At 45.7% G+C, this 25,814-nt stretch overlaps 1 protein-coding gene across 1 annotated transcript in view; it reads right to left on the bottom strand.

The window, feature by feature from the left end:
* LOC127394125 (ceramide synthase 4-like) overlaps nucleotides 1–25,814 on the bottom strand; it is a 51,907-nt gene that overhangs the window by 11,611 nt on the left and 14,482 nt on the right. The window contains exons 3-6 of the mRNA XM_051639904.1: nucleotides 19,952–20,125; nucleotides 8,347–8,464; nucleotides 5,349–5,467; nucleotides 3,326–3,383 (exon numbers count right to left, since the gene is read on the bottom strand). Of these exons, the coding sequence (XP_051495864.1) occupies nucleotides 3,326–3,383; nucleotides 5,349–5,467; nucleotides 8,347–8,464; nucleotides 19,952–20,125 (469 nt within the window). The remainder of the gene's footprint in view (nucleotides 1–3,325; nucleotides 3,384–5,348; nucleotides 5,468–8,346; nucleotides 8,465–19,951; nucleotides 20,126–25,814) is intronic.

Below are 25,814 nucleotides of genomic sequence, written 5' to 3'. Positions count from 1 at the left end.
AGCATGATCTGACCCTTTGCTGTGCCCAGATCGGATCAGAGCAGAGTGATGTCCCAGTAGTCAGGGTAATTTTCTGTCACAGCTCTACAAGGCTCCAGATATCAGAGCAAAGAGCAAGAAGACATCTCCTCTCACTGAGCATCTGCTGGTACTTGAGCAATACAGGAGGGAAGCTGAAGCAGCGTTTTAGGAGCAGTGGTAATGAGCAGACACAGCCTCCTGCTGGCTGGGAGTGGGGCTGGGTGTGGAGTCACAGGTACAGAACTAGGAAAGATGTGTGGTAATCAGAGAAGAGGACAAAGCAAAAACTCTGAAACAACTGTGTCACACTGTTACCTAAATAGGAAATGAATCCCAGATCCCTGAATTTCATCATTCCTCTACTCCCAGTAAATAAGCCTGTTTTCTGGTGGCCTGCTGTGAGATATGCTATGAGATATGCCTGCTATGTGCTATTTCCCTGACTTGTGGGGCAGAGGTTTTTGCCTCCAGTCTAAAGCTACTAATATAGAATTTAAACATTTGCTTTTTTCTATGGAAAGAAGGGCATGTCACAAAACCAACTGCATTGCAAAATACTACTCAGATTACAAAGTAAACATGCAAAAATAATGAAATGTCACAAGCAAATAAGTCTTGTCACATTAATTCTTTGATCTTCTTTTAATGTACTCATTTTAGTACAATTGAGGATCTGGTTTTTGTGTGAAAACTGGAAGATGTGTACTGAATAAAGACTTTAATGAAAAGTCAAGATGATCTTTCATTCTGTCCTGGTTTGGGCCAGGATGAAGACAATTTTCTTTCTACTGATTTTTACTTCTGGTGGAACTTCTTTTCAGCAGCACAGTCGCTGAAATTAACAGCAAGTTTTCCAGCCAGTAGGCTGATAATACTCAATATTTATAGTTACTGCTGAGAGATTAAGGCCTCTTTGCTCTGCTTGTCAAATCTGCTGCTTTGGACACTAAGGGAGCAGAAGGGTCACATCTACAACCCTCCAGCAGGGAGGAGCAGACTAGACAGGTGACCAAAATTGGCCAAATGGGAGTATTCCGTCCCATATCTGTCATACTTATTATAAATGGAGGGATCATAGAAGTCAAGCTCTCTTTTGTCCGTAGCTGGTGTCCAAGAAGGACCCCATCCATCTACCTCCTTTGATCCCTAGGCCTGTGTGGTCCTGGCCCTCCTATCTCTGCTCTCAGCTCCTGTCTGAACTTTTTCAGGACTGCTCATGGCTCAGGAAAGTGCTGTGAGAGTTGCTGGGGGTGAGGAGAGGTGGTGGGGGTTTTGCGCATTCCTGAACATATTTGTATATATTTGTATGCATTTTCTTTTATCACTAGTATTTCATTAAAGCTGTCGAGTTTAGTTTTCAATCTGGAAGCCTCCCTCCTTATCTTTATCCGTATCCCTTCCCCTGCCTAGGTGGGAGGGCATAGAGAGCTTTATTGGAATTTGTTTAATTGCCAGTCCAGTGTTAACCTGGGACACATTCCTAGAATGGTCAGATAACATCAGATCAGGATTTTGCCGCTTCTGTTGCTACAGGGCTCTTGTACCCATGCTAAGCGGCTCATCCAAACCAAACTTTCATAGCTGGCTTCAATGAATAGCCTTGTATTTGTATGTAAAGATCCACAAAACTACAGTTGGGACTGTCTTCACTTCTCTGCCAGCTCATCCTGTAATCCAAAGTACATTCTGCCGGCTGTTAAGTGAGAATAAAAGCTCAAAGTTCTTCACTTGTTACAATACAGAGCAGTTACAACCATAGTTTGCACATGGTGTCTTGGGATCTGCAGATTTTCCATTACTTAATGTGCTGGTTTGGTGGCTTTTTTGGTAGTGTGGGAAGGGCCCCAGGGGTGGCTCTGTAAAAAGCTGAGAAGCTCTCCCTGCTCAAAAACCATCCAAAATCCATTAGAAGGACAATAGATGCACCTCTGCCATTAGCATACGAAAGAACTGAGATAAGAGCTCAGCAGAGTCAGCAGCTGGAAGAGAAGAGCAGAGCTGGAGAGGCAGAGCAGTGCTTGGTGAGGAGGAAGGGGAAGTAGGTGCTCTAGCAGAAGCTTCCCTGCAACCCATGGTGAGAGGAACGTGGTGGAACAATCCCTGAAGGCGCCAGGAGGGTTTAACTTGGCCAGTGGACTCAGATTTGCTGCCAGTGAACTCGGATGATGCAGCTGTGGAAGCCCCCGGGCCAGGGGAGGTGCCTGTTCCTGAACAGCCCATGACTCCGGGAAGCAGGGCAGGACTGTGAGGAATCCTTCTTCCTGAGGAGGAAGGAGCAGCAGGACCCACCAGCCTGTGAAGTGACTCTAAACCCCATCCCCCTGTGCTGGGGGGAAGGAGGGAGAGAAACCGGGAACAAAGGGATTTGGGCCCGGGTAGAAGGGAGGGGTGGGGTGAGGTGTGTGAGCCCTGCTCTGGGTGTGTCTGTGTCCTGTGGGCATTGATTAGTGTGACATTAAATTACTAGTGTGCCCCAAATTGAGTCTGTTTTGCCCGGGACCTCAATTGGTGAAGAACCCTCCTTGTCCTTTGTCTTGACCCAGGAGCTTCTAGTTGGGTTTGTCCTCCCCATCCCAGGGTGTGTGTGAGGGGGGATGAGTGAGCGGCCACGGGGCTGGTTCTTTGTTGTCGTGTTGAGCCCAAACCAGGACAGAAGGTGCCAGTGCAGACTTTTGCAGAGCTCACCTAGGGAACTGGATTCAACAAAAGCATCAGGGGAACCTTTCAAGCCCAGCCAGAGAGTGACTCAGGCCCCTCGTCACAGCTTAGTGACTATGAACGGCTTCTATTACATCTGCCTGTTGAGGCAGTTCAATTTATATCAGGAGATTATTTATCAAATAATTATTTATCAAACCAGAGAAAAGGCAGAACCATGAGCCCGAACCAATCAAATCTTGGGTAAAGAAAATAAAATTAATAAATAACATTATTAAATTGCTTTCCATGCTCCAAAAGAAGCCTGAGGTTTTTATCTTAATGGGGTGTTGGATACAACAAAAACAGACCCTGCAGCTTCCATCTCAGGTGTTTCATTTCTATCCCACAGAAATGTATTTTTACAATCACAATTGTCTTCTGCTTTGCAAAAAGAAGAGAAAACCTGTTTTTGAGCTGGAGCTTTAAGAATAAGCATGGCCCAATATGCTGGTGGTCTCACAGCTATGCTGTGCAGAGGATACACACTGATCCAGTGGGAAAACCTCTACAAGAAGGTCTGAAAGGACAAGTTAGTCGACTAAACCTGCCATTCTCGCAGGCACTGGCTGGGTAGGGCAGCAGGTGGCACTACTTGTGTACTCACATCATACAGCTCAGCAAGGCCGGTGAGGAAAGAAATGATGTAAAATGTAAACCTCCAGCTACAAACAAACAAAACAAAGTATGTTAGAATCCCATGAATTAAACACAAAACTGCAATTCTGTGCACTAATCACACTCATTGAAAGAATGACACCATTGAGGCAAGGACATCTATTCATATGTTCAAGGTCTGCTCTGATAATCACAGGAGCGGTGCTTTGCATGTTATGAACACATTGAACAGACTTCATAAAAAGCAACACTTCTGCTTTAGAGATGGCAGAAAATATGAGCCCTGTGACCAGAACCACTCAGATAATCATACCAAACCTTCTCAGCTCTAGCAGATGCATTTGTAAAAGTCAAACAGTGCCAATCTCTCTCCTAGGCTTCTGGAGAAAAGGCAGGCTGAATTAATTACCGTGTCAAGTACTGTCCTGTGCAGTCTTAGCCAGGAGCTGGTTATGATTTACCCACATCAGACCCCACCTGAATTACACGTGAACTGCTTGCCAGGGTCAGTGGACAGACACAGGTCACACTGAACACACACACATGTAGCAAGGAACGAGAGGAATTTCACCCCAACAGAATAAACAAGTTGTTAATATACTAAACACAGGAAATCTCCAAAGGAGTCAAACCATTTAAAGCAGTGCCCTAATTTCAAAAAATCTCCATAACAAACCAGAAGTAATTCTATTTTGAGAGAGAGAGATTCTACCTGTCAGTGAAACCCCCAGGAGCTCCAAGACAAACATGAACTGTTCAAAGCTACTACATCACATCAGAAAAACACTCCTTCTGCAGAGTGCACATGGTGATAGAGGACAGGTGGAAGGACAACAGCCTAAGTGAGTTGAGTCAGAAAATAATTTACTGCTTATTAGTTACTACAAGTCAGCTTAGTGCAGGGAGAACGCAGATTTCATCTAAGCATGGTTGCTTTACAACTCCTTGACCACAGATTTTGTAAATATTTCTAACTGCAACTTTCTGGAATATTATAAATAAATAATACACATCCTTTTTTTTTCTTTTTTTCTTTTTCAATTTGGGAGCTTTAGGCAGAGGTTTTGAATTAGAAGTTGAGTACTAGATGGATGATTAGCTAAATGTTGATGATACCAATCCTATGAAGAGACACTATTAGATATATGAACAGCACTGCAAGTTTAATGATTTTGTTAATCTCTGTTGCTTTCCTGGGAGAACCTATTTCCTTAGACAAAAACCACAGCAGCCACTCACAAATCAGGCATTTCAACTAAGCCCAGGACAATCACCCTTGTCTGAGGAAGGCCTGGCCAGGAGTAACATTCACACAACTGGCTGATATGAGATTTATTTTGTGCCTCCACACAATAAGAAGGATTTTGACACACCTATTTCTAAGAAGAGTTTTGCTCTTTGGAAAACACAAACTTTCAAATAGACCCTTTTTTCTGCCATGACAGGAGGGTGCTGTTTTTTGACTTTCAGGATTCTGAAGACAACTGACAGAAGAATACAATCCACCCACTGCCTGTGAGTTCTGGCAGCAACAGCATGCAGGACAGCCGCAGAAAAGAGGCAGCAGAAGGAATTAGCTTGCAGTGAGGCAAAGGGAGCTCATGGGAAAGGCAACAGAAAGGCTGACTATTTTGGAGGCACTGAAACAGCAGCAAAACAGCAAGAAGCAACAAGATGCAACAAGATGGGAGTTTTTCAGGTACATTGTGTTTCAAAGAATGCCAGTCTTACAAAGTCAGAAACAGAAGCCCTATGAGGAATAAAGGTAAGATGGGAGTAAAAGGCGACTTAGGAGTGAAAATTAAGGAGAAAAGCAAATAAAATTTCTGTAACAGAGAAGCAGCAGAGAGTTGCAGAAGAACCAGATGGGGCAGGGAAGACCCAGAGTGGAGGGCAGGGGGAAGGCATGGAGCTGGGATGCTCTCTGAAGAGGGCAGGGCGGCCCGGAGCCGCGTGTGGAGCTCAGCTCTGCTGAAAGGCACCTGCTGCTCACGGCTCGTGCTCCCACTCACCAGGCCTCGCAGAACTTCTTGGACAGGCTGGGTCGGTCTGTGTTCCTCCGGCGCCGGAACCACTTCTCTGTCTTCCTCACTGGCTGGTTGCACTGTTTGGCCAAACTGATCAGCTCATCCTGGAAAACAGGTGGGGCAGCAGGTTCAGATCCAGGTCTGAAGGTCAGAAAGGGCTGACCCACCAGAGAGCCCAGATGGAGGCTCCTGGCAAGCCCAGATCTGTTTGGGCTAAGGCATCTTTCAGAAAGCTGTCTGTGGTGTAAGGACCAGGGCAGCAAATCTTTCCATTCCCCCCATAAGCAACTGGTTATTAATGCTACATTGTTGAAACTTGGAGCAGCTCCCCTAGGAAGACAGGCTGAGGAAGTTGGGGTTGTCCAGCCTAGAGAAGAGGAGGCTCCACGGTGACCTTATAGCAACTTTCCAATATCTGAAGGGGCCTACAAGAAAGCTGGGGTAGAGCTTTTTACACAGCTGTGTAGTGAGAGCACAAGGGGCAATGATTGGAAGCTTAAAGAGGGGAGATTCAGGTTGGACATTTGGAAAAAGTTCTTTCCTGTGAGGGTGGGGAGAGCCTGGCCCAGGGTGCCCAGGGAAGCTGTGGCTGCCCCATCCCTGGCAGTGTTGAAGGGCAGGTTGGATGGGGCTTGGAGCAGCCTGGGCTGGTGGGAGGTGTCCCTGCCCAGGCAGGGGGGTTGGAACTCAATAATCTTTAAGGTCCCTTCCAACCCAAACCATTGTATGATTCTATGATTTTAATGTGAACTTCTCCAGTTTCAACTTTCAAATTCTGGTGTCTTATGCTCACAGGAGTTTGTTGTCAAATCACTTCCTCACCCTGTCTTCAGGGACTGAGTCCCTTAAATCTGTCACTTGAAGAAGGATTTACTGCAGTTTAAGTAGTTTGTAAAGTTCTGCACCACATTTCCTCATGCCTTTCAGCATTCCAAGGCAGTACCAGCCAGTAACCTGTGTCAGGCACACAAGCAACGCCATTTTCCTACTGGATATTTTCCTGTCTTAGGAAACCTATTAGGGATAATTTTTCTATAGATTACCCACAAAAAGCCTGCTATTACCTTCCTTCTTGTCCGTAGGCTCTTAAGAGCTTGTCATGGTTTATATTCCTTCTGAAAGTGTCACTATGGATATTTTTTAAGTAAAGCAATAGTTTTTCAGGGAATGCATTTACCTTAATGGTGTCATGTGTGAGTGACTTACACAGTCCAAGAATGTTGAACAAAAGTATGTCCATTACCAAGCTTCGTATGTGCCTCTTTCCACTCTTACTTAGTGACTTCTGTTCTTGTGGTGGAGACAAATGAAAACATTAATTTATATTTCCCAACTGCTCCATCATGTGGAATTCTTCCCAAGGAGAAGGCTGCTGAAAACAGCCAAAAGATCATCTTGTATTGGACAAGTAAAAACTTGGTCTTTGAGAGCTCATGGTGGAGGGAGGAAGCTAGAAGACTGGCTGAGGTGTAGCTGGTGATGCAGGGGGAGGCAGCAGCCCACTGCTGTCAGGAGGCTCGTGGTGAGGATACACTCCTGGATCAGGTTCTCTGGGATAAAAGTGCCAGCTTTGGTGCACTTTTGGTGGCTGCAGGCAAAGCTGTGGGGAAAACCTGCTTGCAAAGCTAGGGCTTGAGTTAGATCTCTGTGACAGGAGCAGTTTTACTGAAAAATGTGCAGATTTCACAGATGGACAGGCAAGAGGAAGGGCAGGGACCTTCTCTGGCAGGTTTTCCGAAGAACACTCCTTCCCACTGCCAGGGAGAAAGGCTGGCTGTGCAACCCAGATGAACGCCTTCATTTTTCTTTTAGCCTCTATTCTTTTACTTTTAACCTCGTACTAAATGATCTGGGGCTCCACATGCCTCACTGCACCACAAACCATGCTGCTCCAGCCTTGTCAAGGCAGCAAGGTGCCTGTGCCAGGAATACCCCCTGGGAGTGGAACCCCAGCCCCCTGCTCATTCATCCTTGGCAAGGGTTCATAGCTGTTGCTTCAAGGCCCAGGAAGCCTGCAAAAAAAGAGCTGAAAGAAAATCTAAATCCTTTCCCTACCACAGGGGTCACATCCAGGGACTCCACTGACAAATTTAAACCTGCCTGACAACTCAAAATCCTGCCAGTGCTTTTTCCCTCAGCAGCAGTCATGATAACTCTGGATTATTTTACCCAGTTCTTCAAGGTCACTCTTTTTATCTTTCACTGGAAATCTACCCACCATTTGTGTCTGCAGTTCTCTAGTGCTCCTTACAATCTCGGTGATGACTCAAACTCATGGATTGCTCATGAGAAACTCATGGGAAAAAGAATTACCCACCCCAGAACTAGGAGCATCAAGAAATCCAGACCTGCTGAGCTGCATGGAAGTCAAGGCAGCTGATGTGACAGGGATTTGCTGATATATGAAAAGAAGCCATCACAGAATCCCTGAATGTCTGGGGTTGGAAAGGACCTCTGAAGGTCATCCGGTCCAACCCCTTGCTCAAACAGAGCTCGTTGTCGAGGATCATGTCCAGATGGCTTTTGTGTATCCCCAAGGGTACAGACTCCACAACCTCTCTGGACAACCTGTTCCAGTGCCTGGTCACCCTCACAGTAATAAAGTGTTTCCTGATGTTCAGACAGTTCAGATGTTTCCTGTGTTTCAGTTTGTGCCATGCATAAAGTAAATACAAGAGGCAACAGTTATCATCATTTCCTAACACTTTCTTGCCCATAGAAGTTTGGGATTCAAATGTTTGGAATGCTGCCTGTAGAAAGCTGCTCCTCCTATATGTTCAGAAGCAGAACTGATAGCTGATGATAGGTCATTTCACAATGACCCCTGCAGCTGGCTGGTGTCTGGTGGCCCGTGGTTCCTGCTGCTTTCTTGAGCTTCCTGATATGAGCACCATTCTTGAAATTCAGCATTCCAAATGTGATTTTATTTGACTAAACACACAAGGGCTAAATCTAGAGGAAAGCAAAGGAAGAAAGGACCCACCTGCTCAGGGTTCTTGCAACGTGTACTGTAGAATGTTTCCAGTATGGGGTTGGGCTGAGCTTTTGGTCTCTGCTTGTCTCTCACACCCAGTTTGGTACAGAGGGGCAGGGCTATGGCTCTGGTAAGCAAAAGATAAAGGGTCAGCCAAAATATAGAACAGTCATTTCTGGTATGGCAGCACTTTTAAAACACGATGTAGTGCATAAGAGCTGCCTCCCACAAGCACAAATATGTCAAGTAGCTAAGATAAAGCGGGTAAAGAAACTAAGAAGAAAAAAACCCAAACTTAACAGCAGAAACAGCAGGATTTGTATTCTGCTGTGCTGGGTCCTGTGCTGTAATATCCCAAATGATATGAGGTTGGAAATGCTACATCCTGCATTGTCAACTTCTGACTCCTTCTCACTGTACTTGTGGAGTCTAGGACTATGGCATGAAGCCCCGGCTTTCAGGGACAGTTATGATACCACTGGTCTTTGGCTTGCCTGCAGTTTATGCCAAGTACCACATTGATGGTAAGACCTAAATGTTGTTCAGTGCTCAATCTAGAACATGGAACATCCATGGCATCTACTTGAACTAGGGATCTGGCTTGAGATCAAGAGGGAGGCTGTACCAAATGGGTGGTATTAACACAGAAGAAATGTCCTGCTGAAACAGAAGTCCACTTTGTCTTTACCGGACTAGCTCCCATTCTTCCTAATGCAAGTCAAACATAGATTGTAAAATAAGGACATAGAGACTAGAAAACTAGTCACAAGGAATGGACACTCATCCCAGCCGTGCATCTTCAGTCTCTCACAGTGAGACAATGCAAAGAAAAGAACCTGCATAAGCAGAGAAAAGTTACCAAGAGGTAACGAAACTGGGCATAGAATTGCTGTGCTCAACAATTCAACTCCTCCACTACACTCTTCTCTTCCTCAACAACAGGAAACAGACTCATCAATGGTGTGAAGTGAGGTCCTGCCCAAACAGGAAACTTGGAAAACCAAGGTTTTTAAAAAAAGGCCCATATTAACGGCATTCTTCTTGAATTTCTGGAAGATTAGTTGCTCCTTATTAGTCCCTACCTTTTACACACTGCATATACAGTCTCATTAGAAAGAAGAGCAGAATATCTGCCTAGAAGCATTTTCAGCACTCCTGCAGAACACTGAACAGGCACAACTATTCAGGAAAACCTTATCTCTGCATTTTGGAGGACAAGTGTTTTGCTTAAGATGCTAAACGCTTCCCTGAACAGTGCAAACCAGTGTTGGGGGTGGTTACAAGATGATGAATACCATGCTCCTGCTCTGCCTGGTCAGTCCTCATTCTGTTCAGGCAGCAACTCTGAGAAGTTATCCCTAATGATTCAGACATGGAACAAGTTTTCTTTTTCATTTTTTACTTTGAGCAAAAAAAAGCTGGGAAGCTACTTCACTGTATGGGTTTTACTTGAAAATAATGTAGAATGCAGAGTCCTGCACCTGGGAAGGAACAACAAAATGCACCAGTACAGGCCAGGAGGTGATCTGCTGGAGAGCAGCCCCGTGGAGAAAGACCTTGGAGTCCTGGTAGACAACAAGTTCTCCATGGGACAACAATGTGTCTTTGTGGCCAAGAAGGCCAATGGTATCTTGGGGTGCATCACGAGGAGTGTGTCCAGCAGGCAGAGGGAGGTTCTCCTCCACCTATACTCAGCCCTGGTGAGATCTCACTTGGAGTGTTGTGCCCAGTTCTGGGCTCCCCAGTTCCAGAGGGACAGGGATCTACTGGAAAGAGTCCAAGGGAGGCTATGAGGATGATGAAGGGACTGGAACACCTGCCTGATGAGGAAAGGCTGAGAGACCTGGGGCTGTTCAGTCTAGAGAGAAGACTGAGGAGGGATCTAGTGAATGTCTATAAATACGTGAGGGCTGGGGGTCAAGAAGGCAGGGACAACCTCTTGTCACTTGTGCCCTGTGACAGGACAAGGGGCAATGGATTCAAACTAGAGCCCAGGAAGTTCCACCTCAACATGAGGAAGAACTTATTCACTGTGAGGGTGACAGAGCCCTGGGACAGGCTGCCCAGAGAGGTTGTGGAGTCTCCTCTGGAGACTTTACAGACCTGTCTGGATGCATTTCTGAGTGACCTGCCCTAGTTTTGGTCCTGCTCTGGCAGGGGCGTTGGACTTGATGATCTTCAAAGGTGTCTTCCAACCTCTATCATTCTATGATTATTTGAAACACAGGATTGTTTCCCATTTTGCTCACTCATGTACCAGCAGATTTCCACCTTTCTTTTGCACAGACCGTCCACTGGCGTGGATATCTGTTATTCTCTGTGAAATTCCTTTGACTGTTTCTGCAGCCACTGATTCCAAAGATTTCCCAAGACCAGTGAAAAAGATATTTTTCTACCCTGAGAGAAGGACCAGAGCTGAGTGTGCTTGCTAGCTGCTTTCCCACCACACACACAGTTATCACAAAATCTATGTGTTGATTAGTTTCAGTGAAACGCAGCAGCACCCTGGCACTGCTGCACCCACAGACCGCAGAGTGACAGAAACAGAGCCAGCCCTGGGAATCCTGCAGCTTAGCTCTGGTTGCTCTTAAATGTTTCAATTCAATCTTATTATTTGCTTCATATCAAAGGGATTACCAGTGATATCAGAGCAGCAGGTCTTGTGCTATACAATGACACAGTATTTCAATGGTATCTGTGTCCTGGTTTGATCCAGACATACCCTGTAACACTGAAATTGAGAAAACATTTACCTTAAACTCTGCACTGGGTCTTGGTTTTATAAGTAAGTTCCTTGAAGTGAGCCTGATCTTTTTTTGTTAAAGGTAAGTAATTTGATATAAGCTCCTCTGCAGAGGAAGACGTTCTGTTGTTGAAGAAGAATCTTATTGCAGCTTGTCAGTCCACACAGAGAACTGAAAGGTCTAAAGTTTTCCAGACACATTAAAAGGAAAGCAAATCACAGAATATTTTTCTACCATGTTTCTACCAATATGTTTCTACAGGTGTCAGAGCAGCTTGTCAGAGGGTTTGTCTTGAAAAATTGCTTAAAGTATCCTGATTTATTTCTCAGTTTTGTCTGATCCCTGTTTCCTCTTTCTTGCTGGTTTGTTCTGGTCATGGCATAAGAAGATCTTACTATAATAAAAACAAGCCAGTTGCAGATGATGAAGACAGCACATAATTAACCAAGGTTACAACTACTTTGTTGCTGAAGTTTTGAGATTAAACATGAATTATGGAACCAATCCTACTTTTTACAACCATTGTGAAATCAAGGCTTGAAATTCTGCCAAGGGACATTTGTACATGTTGGATCTATGCTCTGACTCAGTTAGATCTTGTTCCAAGCACAACCCTAAGGTGCTGTTGCTTGTGCTGATTTCAACATCACAGATTCATCACCTCAGCTGCAGAGATGCTCTCCTCATGGCAGTTTATCAGCTGTCTGGAAGACAGAAGGAGAAAGTCTGAGAACTAACCTGTACCAATCTCCACAGGTAGGTAAGGAAAGGTACAGTCAGTGAGATGACTCTGCCTACTCCATCAGTGAGCTTACCGTATGAGGTTCAACAAGGCCAGGTGCAGGGTCCTGCACCTGGGCCAAGGCAACCAGAGATATGAACACAGACTGGGGGAGGACACACTTGAGAGCTGCAATGTGGAAAAAGACCTGGGGGTACTAGCAGACCAAAAGCTGCAAATGAGCCACCAATGTGCAACTGCAGCCCAGAAGGCCAAGCCAATCCTGGGCATCAAAAGGAGTGTGGCCCACAGATGGAGAGAGGTGATTCTGCCCCTCTACTCTGCCCTGGTGAGACCCCACCTGGAGTGCTGTGCCCATCTCTGGAGCCCCCAGCACAAGAAAGATGTGGACTTGTTGGAGCGTGTCCAGAGAACGGCCACAAAAAATGATCCAAGGGCTGGAGCAGCTCTCTGATGAGGACAGGCTGAGTGAGTTGGGCTTGTTCAGCCTAGAGAAGAGAAGACTCTGGGGGGACCTTATAATGACCTTCCAGTGCCTGAAAGGGCTCCAGAAAAGTTGGGGAGGGGCTTTTTACCAGGGCTTGTAGTGAAAGGACAAGGGGGAATGGTTTTAAACCGAAAGAGGAGAGATTTAGGTTAGAGATCAGGAGGAAATTCTTTAGTGTGAGGGTGATGAGACCCTGGCCAAGGTTGCCCAGAGAAGCTGTGGCTGCTCCATCCCTGGAAGTGTTGAAGGGCAGGTTGGATGGGGCTCTGAGCAGCTTCATCTAGTGGGTGGTGTCCCTGCCCATGCAGGGAGTGTGGATCTAGATGATTTTTAAGGTTCCTTCCAACTCAAACCATTCTGTGATTCTACCTCACTTCACAGTTTACATGGGAAAGTTCACTCTAAGGCATTTTATTCAATAATCATCAAAGAACAAACTGTCCTGTGTGAAACCCGCTGAAGTTGAAATTAATTGGATTAAGTACATATTGATACTCCCTCATCTTTCAAGAGTGGGTCACACTCCTTTTGCAGGGGCTTTCAGAGTTAGTGTGAGACACAAGAAATTATTTCATTTTAGGGGGGCTTAGGGTGTTTTTTTTAACCACAAATATTTTTGAATGTAGAAGGCTCCCACTCCACAGATACCTTCTAGTACTAAGAAATGCAGAATCAGTGACAGCAGCAACCAGAACTTCTAAACTGCACAATCTCAGCCTCACGCTTCCTTTCACAGAATCACCAAGGCTGGAAAAGACCTGCAAGCCCAGCCTATGACCTTCGGCAGAAAGCTACATCCCTGTGCTACTGGAATAGTCCCTACCTTCTTTTGCTTACAGGGGAACACTTCACATCTGTTAAACTGACTGTTGGTTTGACACAAGATCTCAAGTCACTACAGTGCTACTGTCCAAACTGAGTCATCAGTTCAGTTTTCAATTAAATACTACAACGTGTCTCACGCCTTCACACAAAAACCCTGCCTACAGGACCTGTGAGATGTGGTGGTCTGAGCAACCACGAAATAGCAAAGTTCTTGATTCTTAGTTAAGTAAGGAGAGGGTTCAGCAAAACCTCCACCACGGGCTTCCAGAGGGCAGACTTTGTCTGGCTCAAGACATTAACTGAGAGAGTCCCTGGGGAGGCAGTTCTGAAGGACAAAGGGGTTCAGGAAGGCTGAATGCTCTTCAGGAAGTAAATCTTACAGGTGCAGGAGCAGGTTGTCCCCATGAGTGGTAAGACAAAATGGCAGGGAAGACGTGCAGCCTGGCTGAACAGGTAACTCTTGCAGGGACTCAGGGAAAAACAGGAGAGTTTACCTTTGGAAGAAGGGGGAGGCAATTCAAGAAGAGTACAGGGATCCCGTTAGGACATACAGAGAAAAAAGCAGAAGGGCAAAAGCCCAGCTAGACCTCAACCTTGCCACTGTCATAACAAAAAAGTTTTACAAATACATTAACAAGAGAACCAGGGAGAATCTCCATCCCTTATTGGATGAGGAGGGGAACACAGCAACCAGGGATGAAGGAAAGGCTGAGATACTTATTGCCTTCTTAGCCTCCCTCTTTAATAGTCAGACCAGCTCCCCCGGTCTCTGGAGCTGAAAGATGAGGACACAGAGCAGAACAACACCATATAATCAAGGAGGAACCAATTAAGGACCTGCTATGGCACCTGGACACTGAAGTCTCTGGGGCTGGATGGGATCCACCCGAGAGTGCTGAGGGAGCTGGTGGAGAAGCTCCATCATTTATCAACAGTCCTGGTCAACAGGGGAGCTCCTAGATGACTGGACGCTTGCAAAGGTGATGCCCATCTACAAGAAGGGCTGGAAGGAGGATCTGGGGAACTACAGGCCTGTCAGTCTGACCTTGGTACTGGGGAAAATCGTGGAGAGGTTTATCTTGAGTGTGCTCACATGGCAAGAGAAGGACAGCCATGGGATCAGGCTCAGCCAGCATGGGTTCAGGAAAGGTAGGTCCTGCTTGACCAATCTGATTACCTTCTATGACTAGGTGACCTGCCTGGTGGATGAGAAAAAGGCTTTGAACGTTGTCTGTCTAGACTTCAATAAAGCCTTTGACACCATCTCTCACAGCATTCTCCTAGAGAAACTGATGACACATGGCATCGACAGGTGCACTCTCTGCTGGGTAGAAAACTGGCTGACTGGCCGAGCCCAGAGAGTTGTGGGGAATGGGGTTGGATCCAGCTGGCAGCCGGTCACCAGTGGTGTCCCCCAGGGCTCAGTTTTGGGTCCAGTCTTGTTTGATATCTTTACCAATGATCTAGATGAGCGGATCGAGGGCATCCTCAGTCAGTTTGCAGATGACACCAAATTGGGCAGGAGTGTTGATCTTCTGGAGGGCAGGAAGGCTCTGCAGAGAGACCTGGACAGGGTGGATCGATGGGCTGAGGCCAAGTATAGGAGGTTCACCAAGGCCAAATGCCAGGTCCTGAACTTTGGTCACAACAACCCCAACAGGCTTGGGGCAGAGGAGCTGCAAAGCGCCCATGAGAAATGTGTTGGTTGACATCTGGCTAAACATGAGCCAGCGTGTGCCCAGGTGGCCAAGAAGGCCACCAGCATCCTGGCCTGCAGCAGGGCTAGCGTGACCACAGGAGTCGGAGGTGATTGTGCCCCTGCACTGGGCACTGCTGAGGCCACACCTGGAGTGCTGTGTGCAGACAAGAACAACACTGAGTTGCTGGAGCGTGTCCAGAGGAGCTACCAAGCTGGTGAATGATCTGAGGGAACTGGGATTGTTTAGTTTGAGGAAGAGGAGGCTGAGGGGAGACCCCATTGCTCTCTACAACTACCTGAAAGCAGGTTGAAGGGAGGTGGAATTTGGCCTCTTCTCCCAAGTAAGTAATGATAAGACTGGCGGAAATGGCCTCAAGTTGTGCCTGGGGAGGTTCAGACTTGATATTAGGAAAAAATTATTTACCCAAAGAGTGATCAGGCACTGGAACTGCCCAGGGAGGCGGTGGAGTTACCATCCCTGGAGGTATTAAAATACCATGTAAATGTGGCACTTCAGGACATGTTCTGCTGGGCATGGTGGGTTTTTCTGGGTTGATGGTTGGACTCAGTGATCTTAAAGGTCTTCTCCAACCACAACAATTCTGTGGAACAGGAATCTGTTCTCCAATAGTTCCCAATTATTGATCAGCAATGAATGCCTCTATGCAAAATGAATTTCGGAAAGACACACTTCAAAATAAAACACTTGTCCTCTTCTATCTTTCTTCTGGTCCTGAGTTCAATTATCTGTTCCCTGCAGACAACAGTAACCCCTTTTTTTCACTAAAAATTCCACATGTACTGTCCTTCAGAATCACAAACTCCAATAATTGATTTTTATGGAAAGAAGTCTCCAACATTACAGAACTAGAAAGAAGCTGACACTTCTGCTTGCAGGCAGAGCTTTGGGGCAGGACTTTTTGCACTGGGGCAGGACTTCTTGCACAGGCACGTAGTGAAAGGACAAGGGCCAATGGTTTAAAACTTGAAGAGGGAGATTTAGATTAGATATTGGGAGGAAATACTTCACTGTGAGAGTGGTGAGATGCTGGAACAGGTTGCCCAGGGAGGTTGTGGAAGCCCCATCCCTGGAAGTGTTCAAGGCCAGGTTGGATGGGGCTCTAAGTAAGCTGATCTAGTGGGAGGTGTCCCTGCTTGCGCACAGGGGTTGGATCTGAATGATCTTTAAGGTCCCTTCCAACCCAAACCTTTCTATGATTCTATGATATGTTCAGGGAAAAACTCTAAGGCAAACAGGTGCTTAAAATAAGGCTCCAAGTTCCGAATGCAGGGCATATGATCTACTCACAAGCACAATCTGGAAACACCAAAGGAAAAGGAGATGTTCCCAACTTCTAGGTCCTCCCTTTTGTCAGGACATCATTACCTACCTCCCCCAGCACCTGCTTCAGTAACGTGGCAGAGACCCTGAGCAGCACCCAGCTTTCTACTCTCCAGCATGGAATGCCCTGTTTTCCCACCTTTCCCAGAGCTAACTGGCTCACTGAAGAGTTGCTTCACCAAACTGATCTGTTTCTTCTCCTCCAAGGCTGCACCCACAACCTCCTCAGCTGTCCCAGGCCTCGCCCAGCTACTGCATGTCCTCTTCCCACGGCCACCACCTAAACCACAGAATAACTGCTGGTTAAAAGGATGTTGCTGTCTCAGTTTTTCTCAGTTCAGCCAGCAGATGCTAAGCAGAGGAAAACCCACGCTCAGGGAAGTAGGGTCTTTGCTAGGTTTAATCTCCAAACCAAGAAGATGGAACCAGCAGCCAAGCATGGTGGCTGATGCAATTGCTGATTGGGGATTGCAGAAAATCCTCTGGGCTTCTCCTGCCCCTTAATATCTTCCTGGAGTTCTGACACAGGTAAAAGACATGAATACAACAGCATTTCTGAAATCCCTGAGCAGGCACCAGGAACACAAAGAGTATCTTGAGAAAGAGAACACTTTGCACCCAACGCAGTTGCAAGCAACAGGTGAAGGTGGTTCAGAGGCCAAGCTAAAGCCACTAAAACCACACTTGCATACTAGTTACATACACCCATTTTGACCCACTGACCAGATGCATGAAGCTACAAAGTCAAGGCCATCTACATAGAGAATGAGAACTAAGACTCAGCCTTACACTTTCCAGTTCTCAGGCTTTGTGCCAATTACTCTGAATGGGGCCAACACCACTGTGCTCCCATGGGAACGGGGCTACAGGGGACATGAGTCACACCTCCCATTCACTAAGGTGAGCTTTCTTCTCCAGGATGAACTGAACGTGAAAGAGTTCTCATTGGGCATGAGAAGATGTCATGGTTAAACAAATGACTGCAGAGGGTTAGGAGATACAAGAATACAGCTCAGCACACTGGCCTGTAATTGCACAGGTAAGACAGTGGTGTGATTATAGGTTTCCTGGACCTGTAAAATGGGCTTGTGATACTATCTTTTTTACGGGTGTGACAAGAAACTTTTATTTAACAAGTGTGTGGATCAAAACAGCTGTAAAATTAACAAGTAGGACCAGGCCTGTGGAAACTCTCCAACTGAAGCAGTGCTTGGATGGGAAAGAAAAAAATTAGGTTGACTAGGAGTGGTGTGGCAAGAGGAAGGGGCATCAGAGAAGCACAGAACTGATGCTGAAAGGTACCTCTGGAGATCATCCAGCCCACTTCTGCTGTTGAAGCAGGGTGAGCTACAGCCGGCTGCAGAAGGCTGTGTCCAGCTGGGTTTCAAGTATCTCCACAGGTGGAGACTCCACTCCCTCTCTGGGGAACACGACCACCCTCACAGTAGAAAACTTTTCTGATGTTCAGAAGGAGTGTCACGCATCCCTGTTTGTGCTCATTCCCTCTTGTCCTGTCAGTAGGCACCACAGGGAAGATCTTGGCTCCTTCTTCCTGTTCATGCCTTGTACGGGGGAGCCTAGAACTGGGCAGCCCTACTCAATGCAGGATACAGGGTCTAATCTCCAGCTTCACACTCCAGATGTATCCAAGTCACTGTATCCAAGTCACTGCCAGTACCTGCCTGAAGGAGAACTGTTGGCAACCATGACTTGAAGATCACCAAGGAAGAAAAGTAAGTCACTTGTGTTTTAATGGTTACCTACAGCACCTTAGTTCCCACATCAGTAGAGGTAACTAAGATGCTTATGAAAGTTCAGGAGAAAATCCATGGAATTTATGGAATGCACACTAAATGTATTGTTTACAAATAAGAGATTTGGATACCAATTCTGTATTGTGATGAAATTATTAATTAAAGAATCATTTACACATTTGTGTTTACATGAAAATGCTGGCTAGAATTTTTTTTTTTAATTATTAAAAATATTCTCAAAGCACAGCTTTGAATCATTTCAACTTCTATAAACTTTTCCAAGCTTTCCTTGTATCACATAGAATCTACAGAAGGAACATCTTTCTACTGTAGAGAGGTCTGCTTCTGTATTTTTTGTGCAGCCACTTTTTAAAAAAAGATGTCAAAAACTCATCTGCACTTTTACCCCACTTTCTAAACTTAAACGCACTGTAAACTCGACTAAACTTTCAAAAGATTACCTCTTCCATCAGTAACTAGGAATAAGGACTTTTCATTTCATTGAAGACCACTTGGAAGAGTATTCAAGATCATAAATCATAGAATCATAGAGTTTTTAAGGTTGGAAGGGACCTTACACATCACCAAGTTCCAACCCCCCTGCCATGAGCAGGGAACCACTAGACCAGGTTGCACAAAACCTTGTCCAACCTGCCCTTAAAAACCTCCAGGGATGGGGCATCAACAACCTCCCTGGGCAACCCATTCCAGTTCCTCACCACTCTTGTAGTGAAGAATTTCTTCCTAATATCTAACCCAAACCTCCCCTCTCTCAGTTTAAACCCATTACCCCTTGTCCTATCACTATCTTCTCTGATGAAAAGCCCCTCCCCAGCTTTTCTGGAGCCCCTTCAAGTACTGGAAGGTGCTTGAAGTGAGACTTACTTTGTAGTCTTGACAATGGCTGACAATGTAGTAATCCTAAGTTATTCACCAGCAAAACTTATTTTGCAGTAGATCATACCAACTATAGACTAAACTGCATAAAGCAACATCATCAGCTCAGGACCTTTATGAAACTCAGGATTTCTAGCCAGGCCTCTGCCATAACCCCTAACTTTTCTGTACTGAAGGGTAATATGCAAAACACTCCAATGGCTCTGGTCAGAAAGAAGGAGGTACAAATGTCTCTATATGGCACTCACCTACAACTACCTGAAAGGAGGTTGTAGGGAGGTGGGAGCTGGCCTCTTCTCTCAAGTGAATAATAACAGGATGGGAGGAAATGGCCTGAAGTTGTGCCAGGGGAGGTTTAGACTGGATATTAGAAAGAATTTCTGTACTGAAAGAGTGGTTGGACAGTCGAACAGGCTGTCCGGGGAGGTGGTGGAGTCACCATCCCTGGAAGTGTTTAAAAGAAATAGAGATGTGGTGCTGAGGGACATGATTGAAGCACTGAATGGGTAGATTAGGTTATGGTTGGTGGATTTAGGTTACAGTTGGACTTGATGATCTTCAAGGTCCTTTCCAACCAGGATGATTCTGTGATTCTGTGAAAAGATACTCCTGAATCCAGAGCTGTGGTCAGTGACATGCAGACATGGGTGTGGTGATGCAGAGCTGATTGTGAGGTCAGACAACTCAGCATCTTATTCAGGCTTGCCTGTCAGGTGCAAATCTCAGATCCCCATTACCCAAGATAAATGAGAATTAACTGTATTTGGGTAGTTGAAACACAGTTTCTGCTGCACTCAACCCTGAAACAGCAAGTAACGTACAACAGAAAACAAACCACTTTCTAAAACACAAGCATAAACCTCATCTAGGGCCTACTCATTTTAAGTATAAGAAGTCACATTACCTATAATTAGACCTTAAGGGTAGTGTTCTGTACTCAACACACTTCTTTAGCCAGTACACACAACTGGAAAGAAAGAGCTGAAAAATGTACCTCAGCAGACTTTATGACCTGTAGTTTCTGCAGGTCCCTTCAGTCACCCGTTGGCACAGAGAATAAAGGTAGCTTTTGGACCCAGCATTATCTCTAAAAAAGCACAAACAGTACTAAAGAACTTACTTACCTCTCAAAGGCACATCGAATGACAACCAAGATCAAAGCAAAAGGGATACTGAGAAGGAGATCATGAGGCTGAGGGTACTGGATGTCTTCAGACTCTTGCATGTCCTCCCAAGTGATTCCTGGGGGCAGCCAGAACTCATGCTGCCACAGCCACTCATTCAGAGAGCGTGCCATCCTGGAAGGGAGAGAGAAGAAACTGAGGACAGCCTGGCACCCAGCAAACCTGTCAGCACAAGCCAGTAAAGGAAATGAAGGATTGCACCCTCACTGAGCTTCCAACTGGTTATGAAAGCAGAAGAGGTGTGGAAATCATCAGTGCCCAAGGAACTGATAACCTGCTCACAGGTTTTTATCAGGCTTGGTGGCTGCTGATTCCTGGGGCAGAACCAAAAAAGGGCTAATGTGGAGATAAGTGTTGCAGAATTCAACAGACCATCAGTGTCATTCTCAGTAAGATGTATTGGAAAGTTTTAAGTTTCAGACTGCAGCTTCTCAGGTTCAGAAGTTCCTTTCTACAGGGCTGACCCCTCAGAATCACAAGGACACAGCAAGTCTGCTGTCCTTTTATATCATAGAATCCCAGACTGGTTTGAGTTGGAGGGACCTTAAAGATCATCTAGTTTCAACCAAACCCCTGCCCACCAGACCAGGTTGCTCCAAGCCCCATCCAACCTGCCCTTGAACACCTGAAGATGGAGCAGCCACAGCTTCTCTGGGTAACTTGTGCCAGGGTACGTGCATGTACGTATCCTTATTTTTTAGTCTTTGATCTTCTGTATTTATTTACTTCTATTTACACATTGCAATGACACTGTGTGCATGTGTGTATGTGTGCATTAGAGCTAACATTAGCCCGAGACCTCACTTTTGGGGAAAAAAAAAAAAAAAAAAGAGGAAAAAAGATCTAACTTCTGCTTTAAATGATTAAGGAAAACACAAATATTCTTACCTGGAAGTACTAAGTGGTAAACTGGATTCTTAATGTAATTTTAAAACCATGCCTGGAGGTGGGATTTACATACTTGATCAGAGAATTTAGCAGCATAAAAGACCGTGGAAGGGGTGTAACAAAGTATTCAACATGAAAATACTGTTGCTAGATAATTCTACCTCATACACAAATACAAGCTGCACTGCTAAAACCAACTGTAGCTGGTAACAACAAATATCTCAAACACAAGACTGAAGTAAAAAAGACCCTGTGTCAGCACAGCATAAGGAAAGGGGAAGTGTGGGAATGAGATGCCCATTGAGATCATCTGAAGAGCACACAGGAAATGCTTCTTACAAAATCAAGGGAAAAAGCATGTAATTTAAGTGTCCTGAGTATCATAAAGGATCTCACCCAGCAGAGGCCCAAGCCCTGGCCCATTTTCTGCAAGGAGAACTGCCTAACAGATTTAAAAAAGAATAACCAATTTGATTATGGTGATACCTTTAATTCAGCCATAGTTTCTTTGTCAGTTAAACTGAAGATCTGCCTTATTCCAGACTGTTGCACAGTCTGAGGGATATTGTCCAATTCTCTTTCCTTGATTTGGACTTTCTTATTCATCCTAACGTGTCTTTTGATCTGACAGCAATAGAGAAGAAGAGGACCCTATTTTATCAAATTTGACTCCGTTCTCCCATTGCAAGCACAGCCAGTTCACAAAGCTGATTACAAATACATGTGTAATTGGTTCAAAGTGCATGCCAGCTTTCTTAGTATTTAAGATATAAAAAGCAGGAAAACACTTTTCTATTTTCCCAAAAGGAAAAGGAAAACCATCTCACTAAAAATGCATTCTTCTCCTTCCCTCATTCCCTGATTTCAGCTTTTGATACAAAAATCCACTATATAAAAGTACTTCCTAAAAAACAAGAGCCTGACTTACTGTACAACTGCAACCAAAAGAAGTGGCAGTAACTTTCAGTTTGACTATAATCACAGGATTTCTTTTCTGGTCCAGCTTCTGAGTATTTTTTCTGTTCACAGAATCATAGAATGTCAGGGGTTGGAAGGGACCTTCGAAGATTATTGAGTCCAACCCCCATGCCAGAGCAGGTCACTCAGAAAGGCATCCAGATGGGGCTTGAAAGTCACCAGAGAAGGAGACTCCACAACCTCTCTGGGCAGCCTGTCCCAGGGCTCTGTCACCCTCACAGGAAAGAAGTTCTGCCTCATCTTGAGGTGGAACTTCCTGGGCTCCCGTTTGAATCCATTGCCCCTCGTCCTGTCACAGGGCACAAGTGACAAGAGGTTGTCCCTGCCTTCTTGACCCCCAGCCCTCATGTATTTAGGGACATTAATTAGATCCCCTCTCAGTCTCCTCTCTAGACTGAAAAGCCCCAGGTCTCTCAGCCTTTCCTCCTCAGGCAGGTGTTCCAGTCCCTTCATCATCCTCATAGCCTCCCTTGGACTCTCCCCAGTAGATCCCTGTCCCTCTGGAACTGGGGAGCCCAGAACTGGACACAACACTCCAAGTGAGGTCTCACTAAAGCCGAGTAGAGGCCCTTTTTCCTGCACTATTTGCTTTTTCTATAAGATAGTAAATGCAAAATAATCTTACAGTTCAGTTTCACATTAAGTGATGTCAAGAAATATAGAGAAATCTCAAGAGTTGATTTAGCAACTGATTTTATAGTATAAAACATCTCTCTTGGAGTGCATCTGTTGTTCTGGGCTTGTGTGAGCTGTGCAGCCTCCTGACATGTGCTGTCATAGTGCTGAAACAGCAGGGTGCCCAAGTAAGTGTTGAAAAGAACTCCTAGATAATTTTATGGTTTTGTGTATCTTAACACATGAATGGGTTGAAATCAGCTTGTATTTGTTCTTTCCTTTGCTAGGCTTGCTGGTGGCCTATTGCCACAGGTTTGATATTCAGGTGCAGTCCTCCAGAGTCTATTTTGTAGCCTGCACTATAGGTACGTATAACAGTGACACCTGAACACAACACCTACAGGAGCTGCTCCCTTTAAAAGCACACCATCCATCTCACAGAATCATAGAATTGTCAAGGTTGGAAAAGACCTTCAAGATCAAGTCCAACTATCCACCCTACAACCCCTAACTACTAAACCATCTTATGAAACACCATGCCTACCCCTTTTTTGAACACCTCCAGGGATGGTGCCCCCACCACCTCCCTGGGCAGCCTGTTCCAAGGCCTCACCACTCTTTCTGTGAAGGTGTTTTTCCCAATATCCAGCCTGAACCTCCCCTGGTGCAACTTGACCCCATTTCCTCTTGTCCTATCACTGGAGGGAGAAGAGCCCAACACCCACCTCACCACAACCTCCTCTCAGGCAGCTGTAGAGAGCCGTGAGGTCTCCCCTCAGCCTCCTCTTCTCCAGGCTGAACAGCCTCAGCTCCTTCAGCCTATCCTTATAAGACCTGTTCTCCAGAACCATAATCAGCCTAGTTGCCCTTCTCTGCCCCCTCTTCAGCACCTCCATGTGCTTCCTCTCCTGTGGTGCCCAAACCTGCACACAGGGCTGAAGGTGCAGCCTCACCAAGGCCAAGTAGAGGGGCAGGATCACCTCCCTGGTCTTGCTGGTCACACTGTTCCTGCTGCAGGCCAGGATGGTGTTGGCCTTCTTGGCCACCTGGGCACAAGCTGGCTCATGTTCAGCTGCTGTCAGTCAGCACCCCCAGGTCCTTTTCTGCTGGGCAGCTCCAGCCACTAATGAACCTCAGGCTCTCTGTGAATCATGTTTTCAGGTTGTCCCTGTGTCTCTTGTAGACTGTGCTAACAGAGGTTTCTGCATAAAATTCTGCAGTCACAGAGCAGAAAACGTCTGTGTAGGAGAAAACTGTGTGAGTACAGGCTTAGCTTACAATGAATTCAACCCACTGTCACTTGAAGCGTGGTGACAATGCTTCAAAGCAGCTTGTGCACTTCAGACAGGTACTGGGTACTAGCTTAGAAAAGTCAGACAACCTAAATGAGGTGTCCGATTACAAAGAACTTTACAAGGCATGAAAGACACCAACTTCAAAACTGTCGGTAAACTTCCTTAACTGTTAAAAATCTCAGCTCTAGTCAGGAAAGGCATCAGGACATCAGGAATACCCAGGAGAACTACAGAAAGAAATTCCACTTCCTCCTTGCTTCAGCTCTTCAGAAACCATGTGTCCAGTGCCACAGGGTTCTCCCACGGTGCAGACAGCAGGCATGCTAAGGAAAGCTGCCACACTAGATAGCTTTGCAATTACAAAATCAGGGATTCTCCCTTCAGAACTCTATATATTTGGCAGCAACACAAAAAGATGGAACAGACACTTGGCAGAAGCCAGCAGCTGAGCTCTGCCAAGGGCTCTCTCTGGGGAGTTCATAAAACAGTTTGCTTAGGGGGAATACGATTAGATTCAAAGTGCTGAGGAAGTAAACAGCCATTAACTAATCTACTCTCATCTGCAAATTATATATAGCCAGGATCATCTTCCTGGAATATTTCATTCTGCAGTTAACTTTAAACATCAGAAAAATAGAGAAAAGGGTACAGTTTGAAGCAACATATCTATCTTTTGCAATTTATACAGGCCAAGTTCCCAAACAAAGCAGCTTGAAAGCTGAAAACAATAGTCTAAAATGCCCTTTCAGCATCCACAGAAAAGGTAAGTGGCCCATTTCTTCCCCAAAAGTTCTTCATGCCTCACAGAGCACCCCGTGTTATTAGTTGTAGCCTCATAATAATATACAGGAAGAAGCCCTGCAGCTCTGAATGCAAGTTTAACAGAGACAAGCCTTTGACACAAGGAGTTCAGCAAGAACAAAAGCAAAACCCAACACTGCAAAACACTCTCCCAGACCTGATACTGAACAGATCAGCATCAGGATTTCATACACAGCAAACAAAATAGTAAATGCTGGAATAATTGCATTAAATTTGTCAAGGAATATACACGTAGAGATGAGATGAAACGAAGAAGTATCACAAAACCATCATGCACTAACATAGATCAGAGGTTGACCTGCTGAAAAGCAGCCCCATGTAGAAGGACCTTGGGGTCCTGGTTGACAACAAGTGATCGATGGGACAGCAAAGTGCCCTCGTGGCCAAGAGAGCCAATGGCATCTTGGGGTGCATTAAGAACAGTATGGCCAGCAGGTCAAGGGAGGTTCTCCTCCCCCTCTATTCTGCCTTTGTAAGACCACATCTGGAGTGTTGTGTCCAGTTCTGGGCTCCCCAGCTCCAGAGGGACAGGGATCTACTGGAGAGAGTCCAGTGGAGGCTACAAGGATGATGAAGGGACTGGAACACCTGCCTGATGAGGAAAGGCTGAGAGACCTGGGGCTGTTTAGTCTGGAGAAGAGAAGACCAAGAGGGGACCTGATGAATGTCTACAAATACCTGCAGGGGGGGTGTCAAGAATGGGTCAATCTCTGTTCAGTGGTGCCTGTGACAGGACGAGGGGAAACGGCACCAAGTGACAACACAGGAAGTTCCACCTCAACATGAGGAGAAACTTCTTTCCTGTGCGGGTGTCAGAGCCCTGGGACAGGCTGCCCAGAGAGGCTGTGGAGTCTCCTTCTCTGGAGGCTTCCAAGACCCATCTGGACACGTTCCTTTGTGACCTGCCCTGGGTGTTCCTGCTGCAGCAGGGGGGTTGGACTTAATGGTCTTCAGAGGTCCCTTCCAACCCCTGTGATTCTATGTAATGGACACAGAGAGGACAAAGCTTTGGCACTTACCAAGCTTATACTGTCACCAGATCAGTCACTCAACATATAATCCCACAAAGCTTCTTTAAGCTAACACAGCTAGAAGGTCTTGAAGCAACTGGATTTTGTACTGCCCAGCAGACATTTCCACTGTAGTTACTTAACCTCCCCTGCTTTTTTTTTTTTTAAATTTATTTTTATTTTAACTCGGTGGTT

The sequence above is a fragment of the Apus apus genome, chromosome 24 (assembly GCF_020740795.1).
Source record: "Apus apus isolate bApuApu2 chromosome 24, bApuApu2.pri.cur, whole genome shotgun sequence".
Taxonomy (NCBI): domain Eukaryota; kingdom Metazoa; phylum Chordata; class Aves; order Apodiformes; family Apodidae; genus Apus; species Apus apus.
The sequence above is the reverse complement of the archived record's forward strand: the minus strand, read 5'-3'. Positions and strand labels throughout refer to the sequence as shown.